This window comes from Lepidochelys olivacea (assembly GCF_965140295.1).
Source record: "Lepidochelys olivacea isolate rLepOli2 genome assembly, chromosome: 5".
In the NCBI taxonomy this organism is placed as follows: Eukaryota; Metazoa; Chordata; order Testudines; family Cheloniidae; genus Lepidochelys; species Lepidochelys olivacea.
The window spans coordinates 81,317,970-81,340,242 of NC_140415.1; the positions used below are offsets into that span (position 1 = coordinate 81,317,970).

The window sequence follows — 22,273 nt, forward strand, 5'->3', positions numbered from 1 at the left end:
GTTACCTTCTACGTCAAATGGCTAATCTGAGTTGTTGAGGGAGAGTTTTTCAAAACAAGACTATGCTATTGGGTTAAGTAGATACTTTTACTGTGGGTTTTTTTGTTTTGTTTTTGTTAATTTAATATAGTTTCAATTACATTCCTGCCTCTTTCATTAATGATGCCCACCTTTCTGCAGGACTCAGAGAGAGGGCACAGGTTTCTGAAGTTCTGTTGACTCTGAAAACTAGTGTGAAATTCTGTAGTGAATGCTTGATCTTAATTTGGTAAGACTGTCTGGTGCTTAATGTGTGTCCTTGTTTGGAATTTTCTAAGGATTGAGAATGAGGAAGAGACCCACCTTTTGATAGACAGGCTTCTTGTTTAATTTCCTAATTCTGGAAGGTGCTCAGATACAACTGAGAAGAACAGAAACGTAGTAATTACATTACTTTTTGTTTGGACAGATTGATTAAATAGACTGAAAAAAAAATCACACTTTTCCAATACTATTTAGTTAGTACTATAGCCTGTTCAGCCTAAAGGACAACAATTAACTTTCTCAATTCATCCTCCTCCTTAAATATATGTAAGGAGTTCCATCTACCCACATTATTCTTTTCTGCCGTATGATGCAAAAATGCACTAGTAGAAGCTGCCTCACCCCCTGCGATACAAGTACACTTGCCAGTCACTAAATTAAGATACAGTGATGTCACAGATGGGACTAAAATTTCAGTTTTCTCTGTTCTGTCACAGAATATAAGGGCCAATCTACACTACCGAAAAGACTGTTAACCCTAAATCCAAGTACTGTTCCCATAATACGATTAGAGAATCATGTTTTCTGTGCCCCCTGGCAAATTAAGAAAAAGCCCTGGTATGACATGGGCATCCCTAATTGTGGCAGAGAACCACATGCTAGCATGTTTTCTTTTTAATAGTGTAACCTGAGCCTAAGGGAGAAGCTATCTTATCTCATGCCAGCAGATTTACAAGGAAACTCTTAGGGTGTTTTAATTCCAGAGAGTAAAATGAAGGTGGTAGGTAGCACAGAGTGGCATGTTTGCAGTGTTAAATCTTGTTTCAAGGAAAAATTGGGCCCTCTTGGTTCAATTTAACTTTCACTTATACTTTTACTTGAGTACTAAAGAGCTCAAATTTCTCAGTTTAACATAAGCAGACATTTTAGGCTTAAGTGTAACATGTTCATACTGTTTAAAAAAAAAAAAAAACTCCGTTTTTACAGGTGAATAACAACTAAATCTAGGTCTCTGATTCTATACAAGAGTATAAGTTTGATTTTTTTTTTTTAAATCCCCCTCCCCACTTAACAGCTCTCCTTTCTACTTCAAAATAAGCATTTGGGGATACACTGTGAAAGTCTTACAGAAGAAGCTTCATACAGACATAACTTAAATATTCCTTTATTGTCAGTGCAGGGTGTATTAATGATCTGAAAATGCATTTCATTTTATCTGCTGCGGTGGAATAGCACTTGTTCTCTCATTGAAAAACAAAACCATCTAGGATAGCAGATGAAGAGTTGCTATTCAGTCAGATGGGCTTCATCATTACTACAAAATGAAATATAAATCAAATAACTAAAATTTTAATGTTAAATATGTACATTACATTCCAAAGAAAATATGGTTTGATAATATATGCAACAGTTTCAAACCATTTGTTCAAAATCCCTTCAATCCACTGTCAGAATGGTTGCATTTCCTTCATTGGTTTTCATCATTTTGAAACTCTAGCTTCACAAGCTGGTTCTCAAATTTTTTAACATCTACCCGATGCTTCATTAGGAACTGCCCATTTAAATGAAAGACAGGTATGTCATACTTATATCTGTCATACCACACTGAGTTCTCTGGAAGGGTGATATCCACTTCCTGCAAAATAACCTTTGAAAGAAAAGAACTAAATGTTAAACATTTTATAACATTGGACACTTTTTAATAAAAATAGCTGCTGTCTTTCATCAAATTTCAGATTTACTTTAACAAAATGGGTCAAATTTTCAGCAGGCCTCTATATTAGCCCCGCATGGGTCCCTGGATTCCCAGTGAGGAACTGTACCACATATGATCTTGGTCATTTTCTTTCTGCAGGTGGGTCAACAGACATTTTCTGTTTTGCTCATGGGTGCAGCATTTCTTTGTGTCTACTGCTGCTTGCACCACTTGCTCTAAATTCAAGCAACTGAGGTTCAAAAATTGGTCAAAGTGCACTACACGCAGTTGACAGAATATTAGTTGGGGAGGATGGTGGGAAAGTACTTTCAAGTGACTCAGGGCAAAGAATATTTGATGGACCTGCCTCACAGCAGTTTTGCTGCAAACTGCATTATAAACTTGAGATATATGTACATTATAGTCCAGTGGTTCTCAAACTTTTGTACCGGTGACCCCTTTCACATAGCAAGTGCGATCCCCCCCTTATAAATTAAAACACTTCTTTATATATTTAACACCATTATAAATGCTGGATGCAAAGCAGGGTGTGGGGTAGAGGCTGACAGCTCGTGACCCCCCCATATAATAATCTCACAACCCCCTGAGGGGTCCCAGCCCCCAGTTTGAGAACCCCTGTTATAGTAGCAAACGTTTTTTTTAAATAGATGCAACATTGCATTCATTGGTTTAGTTTGCTAATGCTTACTTGAACCACAGAGTCTGAAAATGCTTTTGAATAATAATTTTTATGGAAATCAGCGCTAAAACTTTCTTGAAGAGGTTGCCCATGAAAGACTAATGGATGCAAATAAAATCAAGCAATTTTTCTTTTACAAAGAAAGGTCCCTGATTAACTATTCTTTCTCTATAATATACACAGTACTGTATTGCATTACCCTGTTTTTATATGGCTCAAGCACTTCTTTTGCTTCATCACATAGAGGGCACGGGTTCTAAAGGAAAATATGAAGATCATCTTAAAATAATCAATAAAACATACCTAGAAACAAGTTACATGCTATCATTATTCCACATGTTCTCTCCTCATTGCCACATCATTTTCAAAATCTCATTTTAATCAGCACAGCATAGATTGCAAGTTTAAAAATTCTTTTTTATATAAGTAATAAAAAGAAAATCTCCCTTTTTATCCGGTCAACACCTCTAAGATTTTTGACTCTACCTTTAATTTGTGACCACAATAAAAATATTTTTGAAATGGTGCAAGTTCTAAAAGCTGACACAGCTGCATGGTTCTGAAGACAAGTTATAGGATAGTCATAGGGTTGACTTCTACAGTCACTTCCCAAATGTATATCTGGAAAACTTTATTGACTTCCCTGGAGTGACTCCAGATACACATCAGTGTATGTTGTTTGGCATACAGTAATTTAACACAAAATATAGTGAGGAAAAGCATGATGGTTCTGTCTCTTTGGTGTGAAGTACTGTTCAGAGATGGAAAATGTCTATTCCTTTCCTCCCTCCCCAAAGCTTTATTAGGGTATGTCTACATAGTAAAAGGTGTGCAGAGGCTAGTCTGCCAGAGCCAGCTTGAATTCAGCTTGTGTGAGTAACAGCAGTGAAGACAATGCGGTATAAGTTTCAGGGCAGGTAATACAAGCGCAGCACGGACCCTACCTAGATACACACTTGGCTCATTTGTCTGTGCTGTGCTCTCTTCACTGCTGTTACCCATGCTAGCTGGAGTCAAGCTAGCTTGGGTAGGTAGACTAGGCTGTGAAGACACACCCTTAATGTTTGAAACCCTATGCAAGGTGCTAAAGGACACCAAGTTTGGAGTGCAGCTGCTGCTGTTTGTAACTTGTGGAAGAGCTGGTGATGGTGAATCAGCTGACCAAATGTGTTATTGAGAAGGGCTGACAGAATTTTGTTGCATGTAATCTGTTGTAACAGACTAGACTCTTCAAACTAAACTACGGGATGCTCAACTCTTTATGGGTTATTACTAAAAGAAAGATTGCTAAGGTAGTGGAGCTGGTAAAATGAGCTGGTAGGGGCAGAAAGGCAAACAGACACACCATTTCTCCTTACTAAGGGCTTGTCTAAGCATGCAGGTTGCACCATTAGGATTTGAAGTGGTTTAAGACCTGACTTAGTTAAAACAGTGCAGTTTTAGTGCTTGGATACTCTTCTATCAGTGTAGGTATACATTTACAGGCACAACTTAAACCAGGTTTAAACTGGCAAAGAGTCCTGTGGCACCTTATAGACTAACAGATGTACTGGAGCATAAGCTTTCGTGCGTGAATCAGGTTTAAACTGATTGTCCACATGCAAACTTACACCAGTTTAAATGCAGAATCACACCTTTAAGTTAACTTGGGAAACTGTATTTAGACCAGGCTGTTATCAGTTTGAATTCACACTTTCAGTTATTTTGATGCAAGTCTGTGCGGGGACACTTATTTTGGATTAAGAGTTCAATTATTTTGATTGGACTACAGTTAAATAAACCAAGCCTTGTATTGAAATAAGTAAAGGTTTGGATCTAAAACTATCTAGCTATTTCGTTTCCAACCTCTGTGTGGGGACAAGTGCTAAGCAACAAAGCAAGTCATGGCACTTTACTCCTTTAATAAAGCCAGCACTGAGTTCCAATGGGAACTATGCTGAGAAATAATTCTGACTAGCCAAGGGTCTCTGCAAACAGACTTTAAACTGCTTTAATGGGACATTCAGCAGCTTGTATATATGTTCATGTCTTTCTGAAAGTACTCAATTGCCCTGGCTGCAAACAGAATTTGAATTTAATACAGAAGAGAGAGATGCAGATGTGCTGGGCAACAGAAGAGGCTGAAAGGAGAGGTTTTTATTTATACAATACGTTCTCACTTATGCTAAGCCTCATTCATACTTACTTCTGTCTTTACTTTAAAAAAACAAAACAAAACAAAACCCGAAACCACAAGCCTGGGGTGAATGGGGATAAACAGAGATCACAAATTGGTCTATTAAAAGCAGCCTGCAGTTTAGTGAGAGCTTGTTTTATAAATGCCAGTGATATGACACGTTCTGAGAGACGTGAAAAGTACGTTACTTTAAGCACGTATTCAACAAAAGAGGCCAATTTAGAAAACTGTTTCAACTTTGCTATCAGAAATTTGGTCGCAGAATTTCACATTGCTAATCAGTATGTATGCATAATAATCATGCAAAAGAGCGTTTTCTAAAATTAATGCCAGTACTACCTACATTATTGCCCTTTGGAGTATGAAAAAGCACAGGGCTGAATCAGATGGCAGAGACAGAGATGGGACTTTAAAGTATGTTTCCTCATATAACACACATTCCACTGATAAGAAACAAGTGCTGACTTTTCTTTTTCTAGAAAGTCCGCACCTTTGTAAAATAATCTAACTTTTTTCCAGGTTGGGTAGGGAAAAAAACAAACATTACTTGATGATGGAGCCTCTCCAGTCTCATCTTCTCTCAGCAAATTCACACTTTTTTCATTTTATTTAAAATTCACAGCAGTTTACACTTACATAGAAACTTTCATCTTAGAGCATTTTGCAATCTGTATACGTGCACCAGTATAAGACTCCTGAGTCCTTTCAGGACCTACATGTAAATCCGTGGTAGAGATCATCCTTGAATCAAGGGATTGCCAGTCAAAATCAATAAATAATATGCTACAAAAACAATGTACAGAAGGTAAAACTTTAGCCAAAGACACCAAATGAAACTCCTCTTCCTATGAAAAGTGAAGTGGGATCATTAATACTTTTGCAAAGAACACAGGATCTCAGTTAAGGTTTGTTAGGGGGCTTATTCCTTCACCCACTTACTTCCCTGGTCCTTCTCGCATGAACAGAGAGCAACAATACCCGAAGTCCAAAGGTGCAAACAATTCAATGTTTATTGGGGTGAACTTCCAGCAAGCATGATTCCAGTTTCCTTCCTTAGTATCCTCCTTCCCAGCTCTGACACCACAGAGCCTTACACCTGTGTCCCTGTTCCCATTCCTACCCTTAGCCAAACATGATTCCAACTTCCTTACTCCCATTCCCTGTTCCCATTTCCCCCTTTAGCAAAGCATGATTCCAATTTTCTTACCCCTGTTCCCATCTCCCCCTCCCACACCCACCCACTTCCTCACTGACTACAGTTTATATAGTTTTATATAGTAAAACTTGAGTTCTGCTTAGCTATACTTTAACCAATCATTTTCCTGAAATTTAACTAACCAATCCTAACATATTGTAACATGATTATGTAACCAATTATATCCCAGCACCTTAATTAGTTTACACTCAGCAAAATTAATTGTACAGCAGACAGGAACAATCACAGAACCAGATAGAGATTATACAGACTACTCATCGCTTTTTACTCCTGTTAACGCTGCAGAGCCACCAAAGCACAGAGGGAATGGGTTGGATTTTATTTCTCCTGGTGCATCATCGATAGAACTAATGTTAAACCTTTTCAGGCCCACTGACAGATTTTGCACAGATGTCATTGAGGGCCTAATTGGCCTTCAGCACTTCTGTTAGGATAATAATCTATGATAAATAAAGAACTTGCCTTACCTTCCAATCCCAGGTCAGGCCACTTATGGTCTACTCTACACAGTAGCTAGGAGGGTGCTTCCCAGTATGAGCAGGCACTTGTGCTAGCTCTATTTGAGTGAATGTGCTAAAGATAGCAGTGTGGCCATGACGGCACCGGCAGTAGCTTGGGCTACCAATCCAAATACGTATGTGGGAGTTGGGCATGATTGTACTTGGGTGGCTAGCCCAAGCAGCCTTCCATGCCACCATGGCCCCACTGTAATTTTAGCAAGCTAGCTTGAGCAGAGCCAGCTGGGAAGCGCCCTCCCGCCATTGTGCAGACATAGTCTTAAATAAAAGAACTTTTAACTTGTAAACTGGGTCCACTAGCTAAGGAGTCACTGAGGCACAATAATCCGACAACTCCGTCTTGCCACTTCTATAGAGTCAGAGTAGAACCAAACTATGAGTCTCACCCAAACGATGCCCACACAGTAAGCTGTATGGAACTAAATCTCTCTACCTCTAAAAGATGAAGGGCTGAGCCTTTCCGTCTGGGATCTATTTGAACCTACAGTTCCTGGAAGGCTGATATTTAGGCCTTCCTGTCTGGCTTTACAAACTAATTTTTTACCTTGGTGAACAAAGTTAACACTGGTATATTTGTAGTGGCTGCACATAGTCGTTTCCATAGTGGCCTAGAAGAATATTTTGCTAGCTGCTTTGCTGTACTCTGAAACCAAAGCATCTTTTATCCTGTTAAAACAAAAAACAGAAATTACATGCATGGCATAGTTTAATTTTTCACTAAGCTATAGCTCAGAAAATCCAATAATAAGGCAGAAGTGGTGGTTCCATGGAAGTTCTGAAATACAAACTCAAGCAAACCATTTTCACAATACTTCTGTGTTCACAGCCTCCGCATGTTAATCTTTAAAAAAAAAAAAAAAGTATGCAGCGGCCATATTATCAATTTAATGTAACCCAAGAAGCTCTATTTAAAATTTAGATTTCATTTTCTTGCTGCAGTGCCTTTGCTAAATTCTCTTACACAAATGCTGACATAAATACATTAATGTTTCAACTAGACATATGCCAGTAAGAATTACACAATACTAACAGAACGCAAACTGCTGTGCTTTGAACTGCTGTAATCTTGCCGATTTGCTTGACACAAAATATTCTACTTACTCAAAATTGTTCCATCAAACTAGTTCTGTATCTAATCAGAATGTTAAAATAATGCTTCCTGAAGCAAGTTAAAAAAAACACAACAACAAACTACAGACAAGATGATTTAACTTTAAAGGCGAGCAAATTGTCTTGTTCTTTCTGCAAGAGCAAACTAATTGATGAAAGATGTTGATGGGTTTAGGGTCTGTTTGGTTTTGGTTTTTTTCAGTGAAGTTACTGCAGGTGCAGTATGCCATGCTGGATACTGAAAACTTTCACCCATACAAGAGCATGAATAGCAATACTGCTTTCTCCATAATAGCCTACCAATGAGTCTTAACCTTGGCTTCTAAGGATCACCTGTAGAATTGAGAGACTTCTTTATTCTCCATGTCTGTTCATTCTTTGGCCTCTGTGTTACGATTGTCAGCAAAGATGTCAATTCTGATGGTGGTTATTGTGGATATCTATTCATTAGAAACTGCACTAGGACCACCCACCCATTTTACATAGAGTTAAATCCTACTGTTCTTGGACAAAATTTACATTGGCTTTTGCTAACTATAGATAACAACTTTATATTTCATTTGAATGTATTTGAAAGCTGTGGTAAGTGTGGGGCACAACACAGAGCAAAAGGAATAATCAGCTGTGTATGAAAAGCATATCCCAAAAACCCTATTAAATAGAACTGAGTTGAAGTGTGCCCTAAACTTTGATCATTAATACTGTAAAGTAGGGTTCAGTCAATGCATTAGATAGGCAAGTTAAGAAAAACACGAAGTCCAGCTTCTTAAAGCTAAAGGAGCAGTTATTTCAAAAGAAGAATAGACTTTACAGAGAGGTAATTTGGCCAACAGACCCTCCCATCACACAAGAACAAAATAATATATTGGAAGAACTGTGAATCTGAACTTAGTTAATTTCCTTCCTAAATGAAAAGCCGTACCAATAGTGACACATCATCCTGACTGCACTGTCTAGGACTTTTGTCTTTCTTTGGGAGGCAAGGTAAAAACAATTTGCTATGCTCCCAGGACAGTCTTAAGCAGAACATGTGCCACAGATGAGAGTTATATTTGCTAAAAAAGGGAAGTTATGTCTAATGTGCTAAATCACAATTTTGCAAAAGTGGTTAATCTATAATTCGATGGCCTACTTTCAGATGCTGGAAAAGAATTTGGACATGTCACAAACATGCAAAAGAAGGCATTTGAGATGAAATACATTGTAATTCACAGGCTGTTGTGATTGTGTTCCACTACTTCTTCTGGATGGAATCAGCTGGTTAACTGTGTCTCATATGCTCTATACTGCTAACAGACATTCTCCTGTAATTCAATTGGTAGGGTCTTCTGTAGCAGGAGGATCTGAGTTGTATCCTTGTTTTCACCACGAAGTTCCAGGTGACTGTGATACACAACACAGTGCCATTAGTGTTGGCTAGAAGTCCTTAGGCAGTATGACAGGGTGTTCACCCTACAACCTACACCAGCACCAAAAGGAAGCTGAGAAAGGGCCAATTAGTATGATAGACCACACATGAGGGACTTAGGCTGAAGAAGTAACCCCTGATTGGAGAAAGAAGCTCAGCTGTACAGGTGTGGGCTGGGTTAGTATACAATCAGGAAGCTGGCAACACAAAAGGTTACAGGAAGGAAGTCTACAGCCACCCTCTGTGTACTAGAGGGAAAAGGAGGGAAACCAGGGAAAGAGTAGGAACCTGACCCTGAGAGAAGGGTGGACCCAGGAAAGAGAAGAATGAAGAGGAAAACAAAGGCCCTGGAATCTTTGTAGAAGGGGAAGGTAAGGCCAAAATTGGATTCCTATGCCCCTTCTTCCCTAACTCCTGCATTCCCTCCTCTGCCCCCAGGTAGTTGGTCCGCTACCTCCAGTGGCGGCACATAGCTCCCGGGGAACCAGCTGTGCGGCTCCTCTTCCTTCTGCCCTTACCACCAGCTACCATCCAGCACCTATAGCAGAGGTGGGCAAACTATGGCCTGTGGGCCACATCTGGCCCGCAGGACCGTCCTGCCTGGCTCCTGGCTGGGGAGGCTAACCCCCAGTCCCTCCCTGCTGTCCCCCCCTCTGTGCTGCCGTGCAGGTAGCACGGCTTGTACCCGCCCACCTCCCAGGCTTTCCAATAAGCTAGTCCTGCCGCTCTGAGCCGCATGGGGGGAGAGGGGGTTGGATAAGGAGCAGGAGGTCCCAAAAGGCAGTTGGATGGGGCAGAGGTTGTGGGGGGGGGGCAGTCAGGATTCAGGGAGCAGGGGGTGGGGGGCCCTGGCGGGGGGAGACAGGGAGCAGGGGGTTTGGGTGGAGTCCGGGGGGGGGAAGTTAGGGGACAAGGAGTAGGGGAGGGTTGGATGGGGATCCTGGGGGGGCCTGTCAGGGAGCAGATGGGGGGGGGTCCTGGGGGGTGGTTAGGGGGTGGGGTCCTAGGAGGGGACGGTCAGGGGACAAGGAGCAGGGGGGGTTGGATGGGTCGGAGGTTCTAAGGGAGGCAGTCAGGGGGTGGGAAGCGGGAGGGGATGGAGGGGGGCAGGGGCCAGGCTGTTTGCAGGGCACAGCCTTTCCTACTCGGCCCGCCATACCGTTTTGCCGCCCCCATGTGGCCCTCTGGCCAAAACGTTTGCCCACCCCTGACTTAGAGCATTATGATCAGCTCCCCTGCTGCAAAGCGTAACCCCTGCTGGAGCCACTCCATGCTTTCCCAAGCCTTGCAGTTTGGAAGGGCAATGCCTTTTTGCCTCCCCAAATTAGGCCCATCTTAAAAAGGGGGGGGCATGGTCCCCTTACCTGCCTGATTCTGGCACTGGTGGAAGAAAACCTGTGGGAGGCAGAGTAGGGAGCAGCAAGGTTGAAGACTGAGCAGACCTTGGTTGCACTTTGTAGGGTCCCTGGGCTGGAATTTGGAGTAGTGGGTGAGCCTGGGTTCCCTTACCAGCCACTGAGTGAGTACCCCATAATAGGCAGCCACAAACTTTTTCTCAAAAAGAAAAGGAGTACTTGTGGCACCTTAGAGACTAACCAATTTATTTGAGCATGAGCTTTCGTGAGCTACAGCTCACTTCATCATATGTATGCCGTGCAAACTGCAGCAGACTTTATATATACACAGAGAATATGAAAAAATACCTCCTCCCACCCCATTGTCCAGCTGGGGATAGCTTATCTAAAGTGATCATCAGGTGGGCCATTTCCAGCACAAATCCAGGTTTTCTCACCCTCCACCCCCCCCGCCCCCCACAAATTCACTCTCCTGCTGGTGATAGCCCATCCAAAGTGACAACTCTTTACACAATGTGCATGATAATAAAGTTGGGCCATTTCCTGCACAAATCCAGGTTCTCTCACCCCCTCACCCCCCTCCCAAAAACCACACACACAAACTCACTCTCCTGCTGGTAATAGCTCATCCAAACTGACCACTCTCCAAGTTTAAATCCAAGTTAAACCAGAACATCTGGGGGGGGGGGTAGGAAAAAACAAGAGGAAATAGGCTCTTGTTTTTTTCTACCCCCCCCCCCCAGATGTTCTGGTTTAACTTGGATTTAAACTTGGAGAGTGGTCAGTTTGGATGAGCTATTACCAGCAGGAGAGTGAGTTTGTGTGTGTATGGGGGTGGGTGGGATGTGTGAGAACCTGGATTTGTGCTGGAAATGGCCCACCTTAATTATGCACATTGTAGGGAGAATGGTCACTTTGGATGAGCTATTACCAGCAGGATAGTGAGTTTGTGTGTGTGGTTTTTGGGAGGGGGGTGAGAGAACCTGGATTTGTGCAGGAAATGGCCCAACTTTATTATCATGCACATTGTGTAAAGAGTTGTCACTTTGGATGGGCTATCACCAGCAGGAGAGTGAATTTGTGGGGGGGGGGTGGGGTGGAGGATGAGAGAGCCTGGATTTGTGCTGGAAATGGCCCACCTGATGATCACTTTAGATAAGCTATCCCCAGCTGGACAATGGGGTGGGAGGAGGTATTTTTTCATATTCTCTGTGTATATATAAAGTCTGCTGCAGTTTCCACGGCATACATCTGATGAAGTGAGCTGTAGCTCACGAAAGCTCATGCTCAAATAAATTGGTTAGTCTCTAAGGTGCCACAAGTACTCCTTTTCTTTTTGCGAATACAGACTAACACGGCTGTTACTCTGAAACTTTTTCTCTTGAGCCATGTGGCAATCTGTTTGTACAGGGTTTTACATAACTGAAGAGGTGAGCTTGAAAGATTAGCAATGTGCAAATCCGACAATAACTGGCCTCAGCAGTCCTATTTAGGAATTTTTATGTCCACAATAGCACCGAAAGTCTACCCAACACTGGATATGTTTGGAATGATAAAATGCAGCATGTGGACCTACTTGCATCCAAGATAAAAATGACAAGCTATTTAATTTGAATTAATTTTAAAACATGGCAAAATACTTCTGCTACCACCCAAGCAACCAAGTTTGTCATTAAAAATAATATTTAAAAGTCTGTGTTTTTTCTTAAGTGAAACCAAGAAAAGAGTATTTTCTGAGTTCAAGAATAGGTCTTCATTGACCAGAATTATTACTGATTCTAATGAATCACTACACTGCCAACTCCTCAAGCCTATGAGTTGTGGTTTCCATAACATCCAGTCCACAAGTAGTAATATTAACTTATGTGCAATTCAAATATGATGTATGAGCTTAAATGTCATTACTTATTAACAGATGCTAGACACAGCCACAAATGCTAAGGAAATTCAACATTTATATTGCAAATCAAACTTGTATCCCATATGCCTTCCATGGAACTTACAGCCTAAAGACGACCAGGAGCCCTGGCCTCTGATTTATTTGCTTATGTGGTGTGAGATATTGGGGGGGGCCCTACTCAGCAGTTACACTTGAATAAATTGGAAGTAACTCCATTAAAGTCAATGATCCCAATTGTGGGTTGTGTTCTACCCATTCTGTACTGCCACACAGCACCTCTCAAACACCTCTGTGGGGTTGGGGGAAGATGTCATCAGATAGTATAGAGCTGCCACAGTACAGGGACTCCTGAAGTCCCTGGTTGCCAAAATAGTCCCTTGGGGAAGCTAATGCAGGTTAGAATAGCTGCTCCAACCTGTGCTAGGGAACTGGCCCAGCAGAGAGCAACCATAGCTCCTGAAGAACAGTTGAGGATCTGGCCCGGGGAGGCTCTCTGTGTTGGCTTCTGAGTTCATTCTCCTTCTGGTGAAACAAAACATGGTTTTGGATAAAATCAAGTAATAGCTTATTGAATGTGCTGAAGGATAGATGGGGATGTAAAGTCTAGTTCCTGTCAGCAGCAAACTACTAAAAGGTAAATACCCCAGAGCGTAACGTCAATCATTGGGCCACATCTATTCTCACCAATTCATACAAGAATTCAAGTAACTCTTGGGCAGATCTATACTACTGCTTAAGTCGACCTAACTTACGTCAAACAGGGGTATGAAACCCCCTCCCCTCAAGCGATGCAAGTTTTGCGCTGTCCACACTGGTGCTATGTCGGCAGCAGACGCTCGTGACTTCACCAGACATGCTACAGCAGCATCAGTGCAGCTGCGCTGATGTAGCACTGTTGTGCATGCTTGCCCTGAATAGTATCTGGATTCCATAATGTGACCAAGCAGCTCACTAAGCCTGGTCTGCACCATTGGTAGGTAGAATGCACTGGTTCCACTAATATGCAGAGTGCAAAAGTCCAATCTGTATCAATCCTTCCCCTACCTCCGTTTACAAGAGGCAAAGGAAAATGTTGTGCAGATGCCCCACATGTTACACTCAACATGGGAAAAATCTGTAGCGTGGGATTTTTGTGTGGGCGTTTTTTAATGATGAAATTGTTAACAATTAGTGCAGAACTTTTCAATACAGTAATTCTGAGAGCTCTTTCTGACATTTAAAGATCCTTCTCAGGATCAGCAATACATAAACAAGAAGCAAAAGAGCTTGCTAATGCCAAAATCCCTTTTATTCCATACTGTAAAGAGATGTTAATAACTTGACAAATATGATGTTCGGAAGATAAACTTGGCCAGTACTACATTCCAGAAAGACACATTGGACGAATCTATAAATAGTCTTCTCCAGCAAATAAATCCTAGTTTTCAGCATAAACTGTGACCCTGAAACTACCTTAACCAGTTAATTGTTTATAAAGCTAAAGAAAAGATACGCATGTCTGACTTTTTTCAACTTAGTATTTTTAATAATGACATTTTCTTCAATAATCTCAACTTCAAGACACTTGACGTACTCTACTTCCATGGCTCTGAATGTATGTGACCCAGAATTATGAATATATTTGGATCTGACTAGTAAGGTCCACTTTTTCATGATTCTCTGTGCATAACCAACTGTGCAGTTAATTACAGCAGTTGCATGTGCATTTGCAGTGTTTGTGAATACTGTGTGCACATGTAATGATTAACATTTAAGACCGAGGATCCCAAGACACAGAGCAACCGTGATTCCCTGGACAAATCACAAGTACCTCTATGCAAGGGACTGCGCTGTTAACCTGTCAGGATCATTAAGTTATGTTAAATTTGAATAAAAGCTGATTGCAGCTGCTCTAATCTAGATGTCTAATATGGATGCATAGCCAAAAAGAAGAAAGTCTGTTTCTGCCTCTCTTTATTGCACACTAGCATGGCTGTTAGCACAGTTCAGAAATCCATAGGCCACTGACCAAACACTATTACAGCTTTGTGTGTTTGTGACTGTTCTAGAAAACTCAGAACTAAACAATTACTGTTACAGAAACTATTGTATAATAGTTAAATACTATTCTCCATTTGATCTTTGGCCTGTAAATCTAGATCCACACACTGAATATGGTAAAAAGAACAGAAGCGGGAAAGAAGGCTCTATCTAAGCAGTGAGGAAAACATGCAGTCATTGACTGTAAGAAAACAGACTGGTGGCTCAGCGGGGTGCTGTATTAGAATAGCCTTTCCTCTGGAGTTCCTCATTCAAACCGAGCTCTGGTCACAAATGAAAATGAATTTGCTGTTAATCTGGTCCCTTTTACCTGTTATTTAACTTGGCAGATGCTGGTATGAAGGATGGTCCCCCAAGCAGAGACAAAGGGCAGTGCTGGGATGAGGAAACCCAGTGCCCAACAGTTGCTGTAAATGGGGGTACTGGTGGGATCCTCATAGGGTGCTGAGGGACCTTACTTGGGGGCTCTATCTTTTATATGGTGTCTCAAATTTGAAGCTGCTGTGCCTGTCTCTCTCCTTTTGCTCCACAACAAAGTCCCTCTTGGCTATGGGAAGGGAAGGGGGAACTTCTTCTATACTCCCTCCCTCCCTCCCTCCCTCATCCCCAATTCTAGATGCTTCCCCCTCTCCCCCATGTTTTCTATTCCATTTGCATTAGCCTCCTCCAGCCGCATCATTGTTTTCCTTTTCTCTAGCCCCATTTTTGGGAACCTCCTTTTCTTATTTTTGGGGACTCTTCCTTTCTGAATCTCTCTGCCCAGCCTCTGCTACTGCTCAGTTTTCCTGACCAGCAGCTAAGCAAAATTTACACAATTTGGTCCATTTTACTCCTACCCAACTTATCATGAACAGCAACAGTGAAACTTACCAGACTTATCAGGTTCACTTTGCTGATGCCCCTGCTCATGAAAGGAACTTGCCAACTGACCATTTGTGAGTACATATTTAAAGTCTTGCCAGTGACCCATTATTTGATTCCCCAAATGATGTAATGACTGGTAGTCTTCGCTCATGACATGCGTGGTAGTGGATTAGCAGGGGTACTGCATGTTAGGCTTGGTAGAGTGCTCTTTCCTTTGCAGACAGAAGGTTAATAAATAGTAGGGGTGGAGTATTTTTCCTGGAATTCTAAACAAGTTAAAAGATCCTAAACATACTCCAGTTCATAAAGTCTTGAAGTACTATTTTTTTCCAAGAGCACACAGCACCTTTTTTTTTTTTTTAAAAAGTCTTGAGGGAAGAACCAATTTCTCATGTCAGAATTCATTCATTATAAGCATATTCTGTATCACCATTTTAATATTTACTTCAATGGGGGAATGTTACAAAATCTCTGCACGCTGTTATAGAAAATGTTCTGAAAATAATCAGCACCATCTCCCACATCCCTTCCCTCCCTTAATTATAATACTTTAATCTCACCTGGGATGGAGTGCTGTAGGACTGTAGCATTTTCTTAAAGATATCATTTCATGGTAATGCACAAGGGCCTATGTTTAGTTGCAGACAATGGCATTACACCCTAAAATATATTGAGTCAACATTCTTGACTTTGACCAGATATATATTCCAAATTCAAAGCATACTGACATACAGTATATTGCTGTAATAGCTGTGAAACACAGCTGTCTTTCTGAAAGATATGCAATCTTGTATATAATGGCTAGTTAAAGTAGGATTTATGAGTTCAAAAGCACATTTTAAGTGTCTTCATTTGAGCTATCAAATAAAACCTCAGAGTGAAGTGATCCATTCTACAAGAAGGGGGAAAAGATTCTTAAAGAATTTTCTTTCCCATTGTCCTCCTTTCTTTTTGAAGATATTTTCTGAATTCTCAATATCCTCTACAGATTGGAAGTCAGATTTTATTAGAAAAGTTTCTCACTGTTAATAACTTGGCTAGCAAATAATATACATAGGTTTGAGGCTTGTTCTGTTGAAGGAAAGCAAGCAAGCATATGTTAAATGTATAGACATACCAAAATGCCTACTTTGCCACTTACAAATGACATTTACGCTACCACTTGCTTATTCTGATTGTCTATTCCTATACTTTGATTGCAATAAGTAGAGGATAAAGTTATTTAGAAGACCACTAAAGAGCATAAAAAAAGCATATATAATGCACAGAAAGTGCTAGAATTTCAGTAACCACTTCTGAACAATACAAGTGCGTTTCAGTCATGGGTTTTATTTTCAGGGACAAATTTTGATAAATTATCCAAGTTCTGCACAGAACTGCAAGTCTACTTCTGTATGCAACTCCCCCCAATACACATTGAACAATGGACTGCCAAATGGCTAAACATCTGTCTGCACGCACAAATTGCTTGAATGTGTGCAAAATCATACAACACACATCTTTGTGCCCATCAGTGGGCCTCTACTTCTTAAAATACTTGGCCTCCAGTGTCTTTTTTTATTTCATTCGAAATTGTGATCTTCCTGTTGATCAAATGGCTCTCTCCCGTGGCCAGTGATCAAGTTATTTGACCATAGCTGCTGATAACAGAAATCAATTAAAGGCAGAAATTGTAGTATTGGGTAATCTAATTTATATTTTAATACAAATTATTTGTTTTTTGTGGATTTGATCACACTGACTAGTGATGGTACTTTATATGCTTACATACAGAATATGTACAGTAACTATCTTATTAGCAAAACCAGAAAGGTGGTGGTTTTATAATGAATGACAAGGTATAAGAAGTGTGCTGGAAAAGGCTAAGTGTATTTGGAAACATCTACATTATCAAAAGTGCTATTGTATAAAATATTTATTTAACATTATTTGTAACACTAAGATGCATATTGAAGCATGCTACAATATCATTTACTGATACATCCTTAAATTCGGCCAAAACAAGTATTGGGTTATAGAAAATGAATGCTGTTCTACTGAAAAGCAAGTTTATCCGACAAACAAGTTGCCTGTGTGCATGTAGTTATATCTGCTTATGTCGTTGGTAAAAATAAGGGCCAAGATTTCCCATTCAGACCACAGTGGTAAAAATGTATGCTGCTGGTATACACTAGCACTCACCTCATGACTGTCACTGGTGGAGCTGCACCAGTGCTAGACAACTGTTGGGAGGATTTCTGATAATGTTTATGAACGTTTTGTTTTTTTTCCCCTCCCACTCTAAACCCTCCTTCAGTATCTCCCCTCCGTTTGCTCTACATCAGGGGTGGGCAAACTTTTTGGCCTGAGGGCCACATCAGGGTTCCAAAACTGTATGGAGGGTCAGGTAGGGAAGGCTGTGCTTCCCCAAATAGCCTGGCCCTCTCCCGGGACTCCTTGCCCCCCCCACCCCAAACCTCCGCCCTATCCAACTGCCCCCTTCCCCCCCCCCCCCCCCTGCTGCTCAGAGCAGCATGTCTGGCAGCCACGCGGCCAGGAATTTCCCCAGCAGTCTGTCTGTATGCAGCTATTGGCTGCTGTCTTGTGCTTAGATTGTAAGCTCCTTGGGGCAAGGACCCTCTTTTTTGTTCTCTTTATACACTACCTACCACTAGGGTCTTGGTTCAAGACTGGGGCTCCTAGGTGCAATAATGCACTTAACTCTGACTAATAAATTCTTAGTGGAAACATGGTGTAGATGTGTCAAGTCAGGGGGAGCCTATGAAATCAATGGCGGAAGCACAACGCCTCTCCAGACAGCCACTTCTGATTTATTACTTATCACTTTGGGGCACTTAATTAAATCAGGCCTGTTAACTAGTGGGGAGAAGACTGTAACACTGCACACACGTGCTGGTCCCCGAGTCTGGGGTGAGTTTTCTTTGAAAACCCCCCTCGCTGCCTTTTGCAGAGTCATTTGTCAAATGCTCTTTTGCACTAGCATTTGCTCCGCTCTGGAGCGTCACAGCGGCCCCAAGCAGTGAACTGCCTAGCCGCGAGCCCGTCAGAAGGACCGCGCTTGTTCTCCCCTGCGTGGCCCAGGCTCGGGGCTATTCCACCGCCTCTTACACCGACACCCACCCGCTTGTGCGGAGACTCCGCCGCGTGCCCTGGTGCCCAGCGCCAGCGGCCTGGTGGCTCCAGAAGGAAAGCGGGCGCCGCTCACTCCAGCTGCGCTGTCGCTTGAAACCGGGGCCTCTTCTACACAACCCAGCGCCTGGCCCAAGCGGAGCGAAGCAGGGGCACCGCGGAGCTGTGAACACACCGATCCTGCGTCGGGCTACTCACGCGGCTGCCGCTGCCCGGGGACGGAGCCTCCAGCTCCCCTGCGCCGCGGCCCGGCCCTCCCCGCTCCAACAGCAGCGCCTGCTCCGCCCCAGCCGCTCCCCCGGGGCACAGGAACCGACCAGCAGCAACTTCCTGACACTGCTGCTTGCATTGCACCCGCCACCGCTTCGGCGCCCCCGGCCGGCCGGACACAGCCTCGCGCCGTGCCCGGGAGTTTACACTCACATCTCCAGGCTCGCCCCGCCTCCTGCCCTGTGTTAAGTTGTTGCTCCTTAAAGAAGTTCTTTGCTCCGCTTTGTTTTCCTGCCCAGGGAAGGCTCCAGTCCGCTAATAAAATAAACAAAGTGTAACCTTCACCCTGCATGGATTATTTGAAAGCAAGTCCTAAAGGTTTCCCCAAATAGTGCAGTGGCTGGGTCTATTCTTTAAAAATAATGGTTGGACCATTTTAGATTTTTCTAAAGCAGTTTTGTTAAAGTGTTGGCAAGGCTGTATGGAAGTGCTAAGGACTGTTATTAAACTAATATTTCCACTTTGCTGTCAACATTTAGTTCCCAGTCCTGCAAACTGATGTCAGTGGGACTAGGGGGTGATAGCCCTGGGATCTGGCCACATGGAGCAGCTTGGGGAATCCGGGCCTTGTTAAAGGTAAAGCTGGGAGTGGTATGATAGATTATCTGTCTGACACTCCCTATGATAAGACTCTGTTTTCAGTTGCTTAGAATTCTCCCCGTCTTTAAGTACTTCAAGGTGAAATTTTGCATGCTGGGTGTCTGCCCCAGGAAAGGGTGTTGTTTTTAGAAAAAATCAGCAAAAATAGTTCAGCCATTTACATTGTCTTGCCCATAACAAATTGTTAAAACCGTTGCAGTGAGAAGCGCAAGCCCTCCCATGCTTTGGCCAAATTTTGAACCTCTGGGAATTTCAATTAGCATGTGTTCAGTGTGGAGACTTGTTAGTTTGGTAACTAGATTCTTTATAGATTCCATCTGTGCTGCATATGCTCCAGCTCAGACTATTATTAATTTTCTAATGGGCTTTTCTTTGGCACTGATCACTACAGTGAGTGCTTCACATAGCAAAAACTATTTGTTTCAAGTTGTAGGTTAGTTATTTTATCAGACACCAATTCATCCAGCTGTAATAATAATAATACCTTGCACTTATGTCATTTTCTATCTAAGATTTGCAGAGCACTTTACTAATGTTAAATTAACCCTCACACATACCAGGTGAGGTAGATAAGCATTATCTTAATTGTAGAGATAGGGCAACAAAGTCTAAGCAAAGTGCTCAAATTCACAAAGGAAGCTATTCAGTGGCAGTGACAATAGAACCCTCTTTGCCTGTCCAGTGTGTTAGTCAAGATATCATAGAATATCAAGGTTGGAAGGGACCCCAGAAGGTCATCTAGTCCAACCCCCTGCTCGAAGCAGGACCAATTCCCAGTTAAATCATCCCAGCCAGGGCTTTGTCAAGCCTGACCTTAAAAACCTCTAAGGAAGGAGATTCCAGTGTTTCGCCACCCTCATAGTGAAAAAGTTTTTCCTAATATCCAATCTAAACCTCCCCCACTGCAACTTGAGACCATTACTCCTCGTTCTGTCATCTGCTACCATTGAGAACAGTCTAGAGCCATCCTCTTTGGAACCCCCTTTCAGGTAGTTGAAAGCAGCTATCAAATCCCCCCTCATTCTTCTCTTCTGCAGACTAAACAATCCCAGCTCCCTCAGCCTCTCCTCATAAGTCATGTGTTCTAGACCCCTAATCATTTTTGTTGCCCTTCGCTGGACTCTCTCCAATTTATCCACATCCTTCTTGTAGTGTGGGGGCCAAAACTGGACACAGTACTCCAGATGAGGCCTCACCAATGTCGAATAGAGGGGAACGATCACGTCCCTCGATCTGCTCGCTATGCCCCTACTTATACATCACAAAATGCCATTGGCTTTCTTGGCAACAAGGGCACACTGCTGACTCATATCCAGCTTCTCGTCCACTGTCACCCCTAGGTCCTTTTCCGCAGAATATCTTGGAATATCTTCCAATGTTTCTTAGATTACGTCTCCTTTTTAGTTCCCTGTGATTGTTTCTAGGGCCTCTTTCAGACATCTTCAAAGTCTTTATTTTGAACTGCACAGCAGTGAGGTGCTATTCAGGTAAGATTAATTGCAGCTTTTTGTGAGCATTCAAAATAAGACTCTGAGATACAAGCGAAAATCATATCCTGCTTATCAGCTTTCCTGACAGAAAGTCACCTCCAGGCTGGAACATCATGTGCCTTAACAGGGAAATAGTGGAACAATTCCCGAACCCTGATTGTAGGGCTAGCCAGGTCTTCTCCTGGCATAGAAAGCAGGGTCTAAGCATCTGATGCTCCTCCTAGAGAGAAGAGCACAGGGACCTATGGCTCAGCATCACTATTCCCTGACTGGTAGAGCTGACTGGCTATGAGGAGTGAGTTTACACCCACATTCTGCAGAGGAAGATGGAACACCCCACCCCCGGTCAATGTGACCTGAGCAGAAAATTCCTTCTTGACCCCATATATGACAATCTGCACAGTTGAGCAATAACCAGCCATAATGCCCGAACTTCTCATGTGCACCATAGAGCATATAAGTGTAGCATTACAACAACTTTTTGTCTGGGCTTGGATTACTGGGAAGGTACCAGGCCAGTGGAGTGAAAGAAAGGGATTACCATATTACTTCATAAGGGGAAAGGCCCATACACTGAGTGAAGTAGCTATAGTACTCTACTCCTGAAAAAGACTTTACATGCTATTCTTGTGCAGCTCCAGCTTCTCCTTGTGAAATGCCATTGCCTTGAACAATTGGGCTTCATGGCCAGGTGATCCATAATAGATACTATGCTTGCTTTCCATCTTTTATCCGAGATCCAGCATGAATTTAAACAGCCTATGAAAGTAGCATACATAGACCTAAAGGCAGCCTTTGATTCTGTTGACAGAGCTGCCTTGTGGAAGGCCCTGCAGGGCATCAGTGTTCCTGATATACCCCGGAGGCTAATTTAAACATCTACATAGTGACTCAGAGGCACAGGTGTATTGGGGGCCCCATAGGTCTGACAAGATTCACACTAGATCCAGGGTGAAGCAGAGATGTGTCCTGGCCCCAAACCAGTTCTGCTGTGCAATGGATTGGCTCCTTAACATATTTATGCAAATATTGGTATAACTGTTGGTTCAGCCTCTTTTACTGACCTGGATTATGTGGATGATGATGTCTGCTTTGGTCAGGACACAATCTCAAAGATGCACTAGACTGCTTCCAGCCTAAGACATCTGCCCTAGCGTTAAAGGTTTCTTGGGCAAAACCAGAAGTCCAGAGTGTCAATGCAAAAATTGGATACAAGTCATTTGTGCTTCTGGACAAACTGTGGAAGTAGTGGATGACTTCACTCATCTATGCAGAAAAATTGTCACCAAACGGGTGCAGCCAGCCAAACATCCTAAGGAGAATTAGTTTAGCAGCCTCAGCCATGAAGGACCTGCATAGTGTCTGGAGCCAAAAGAAGGAGAAACTATATACAAAAGAATGTATTTCTCAAACCTGTGTACTTCCGATTCTCTTACATGAACCTGAAACATGGATGCTGCCTAAACAGGACCTCAGGAGGTTGGATGCTTTTCATATGCATTGCCAACAGCAACTACTGAGTGTAAGATGGTGTGACTTTATCAGTAATAGGGATGTA

At 42.4% G+C, this 22,273-nt stretch overlaps 1 protein-coding gene across 3 annotated transcripts; it reads right to left on the reverse strand.

Moving 5' to 3' along the window:
* Positions 1-1,392: 1,392 nt before the first annotated feature.
* LOC311520766 (glutaredoxin-like protein C5orf63 homolog) lies at positions 1,393-18,748 on the reverse strand. 3 transcript variants are annotated; one of them, XM_084628524.1, is made up of 5 exons: positions 18,347-18,748; positions 7,094-7,215; positions 2,839-2,895; positions 1,845-1,891; positions 1,393-1,558 (listed from the first exon to the last, which is right to left on the reverse strand). In XM_084628524.1, the coding sequence occupies exons 2-5, from the start codon at positions 7,205-7,207 to the stop codon at positions 1,531-1,533; spliced, it is 246 nt and encodes an 81-aa protein (XP_084484650.1). In that variant the 5' UTR covers positions 7,208-7,215; positions 18,347-18,748; the 3' UTR covers positions 1,393-1,530. The 3 variants fall into 3 exon arrangements, with proteins under 3 accessions (XP_084484650.1, XP_084484648.1, XP_084484649.1); XM_084628522.1 differs by lacking the exon at positions 1,393-1,558 and having other exon boundaries at positions 1,588-1,891; positions 18,347-18,746; XM_084628523.1 differs by lacking the exon at positions 1,393-1,558 and having other exon boundaries at positions 1,589-1,891; positions 18,554-18,746.
* Positions 18,749-22,273: the final 3,525 nt, after the last annotated feature.

Bases quoted from the DNA above. Each gene is read 5' to 3' on its own strand.
- LOC311520766 (XM_084628522.1), bottom strand. From the start codon at position 7,207: ATGCTTTGGTTTCAGAGTACAGCAAAGCAGCTAGCAAAATATTCTTCT. The intron at 2,896-7,093 runs GTAAAAAATTAG...ATTTTCCTTTAG, and splicing joins TGTTAACTTTGTTCACCAAG to AACCCGTGCCCTCTATGTGA. The intron at 1,892-2,838 runs GTAATGCAATAC...TTTCTTTCAAAG, and splicing joins TTGAGCCATATAAAAACAGG to GTTATTTTGCAGGAAGTGGA.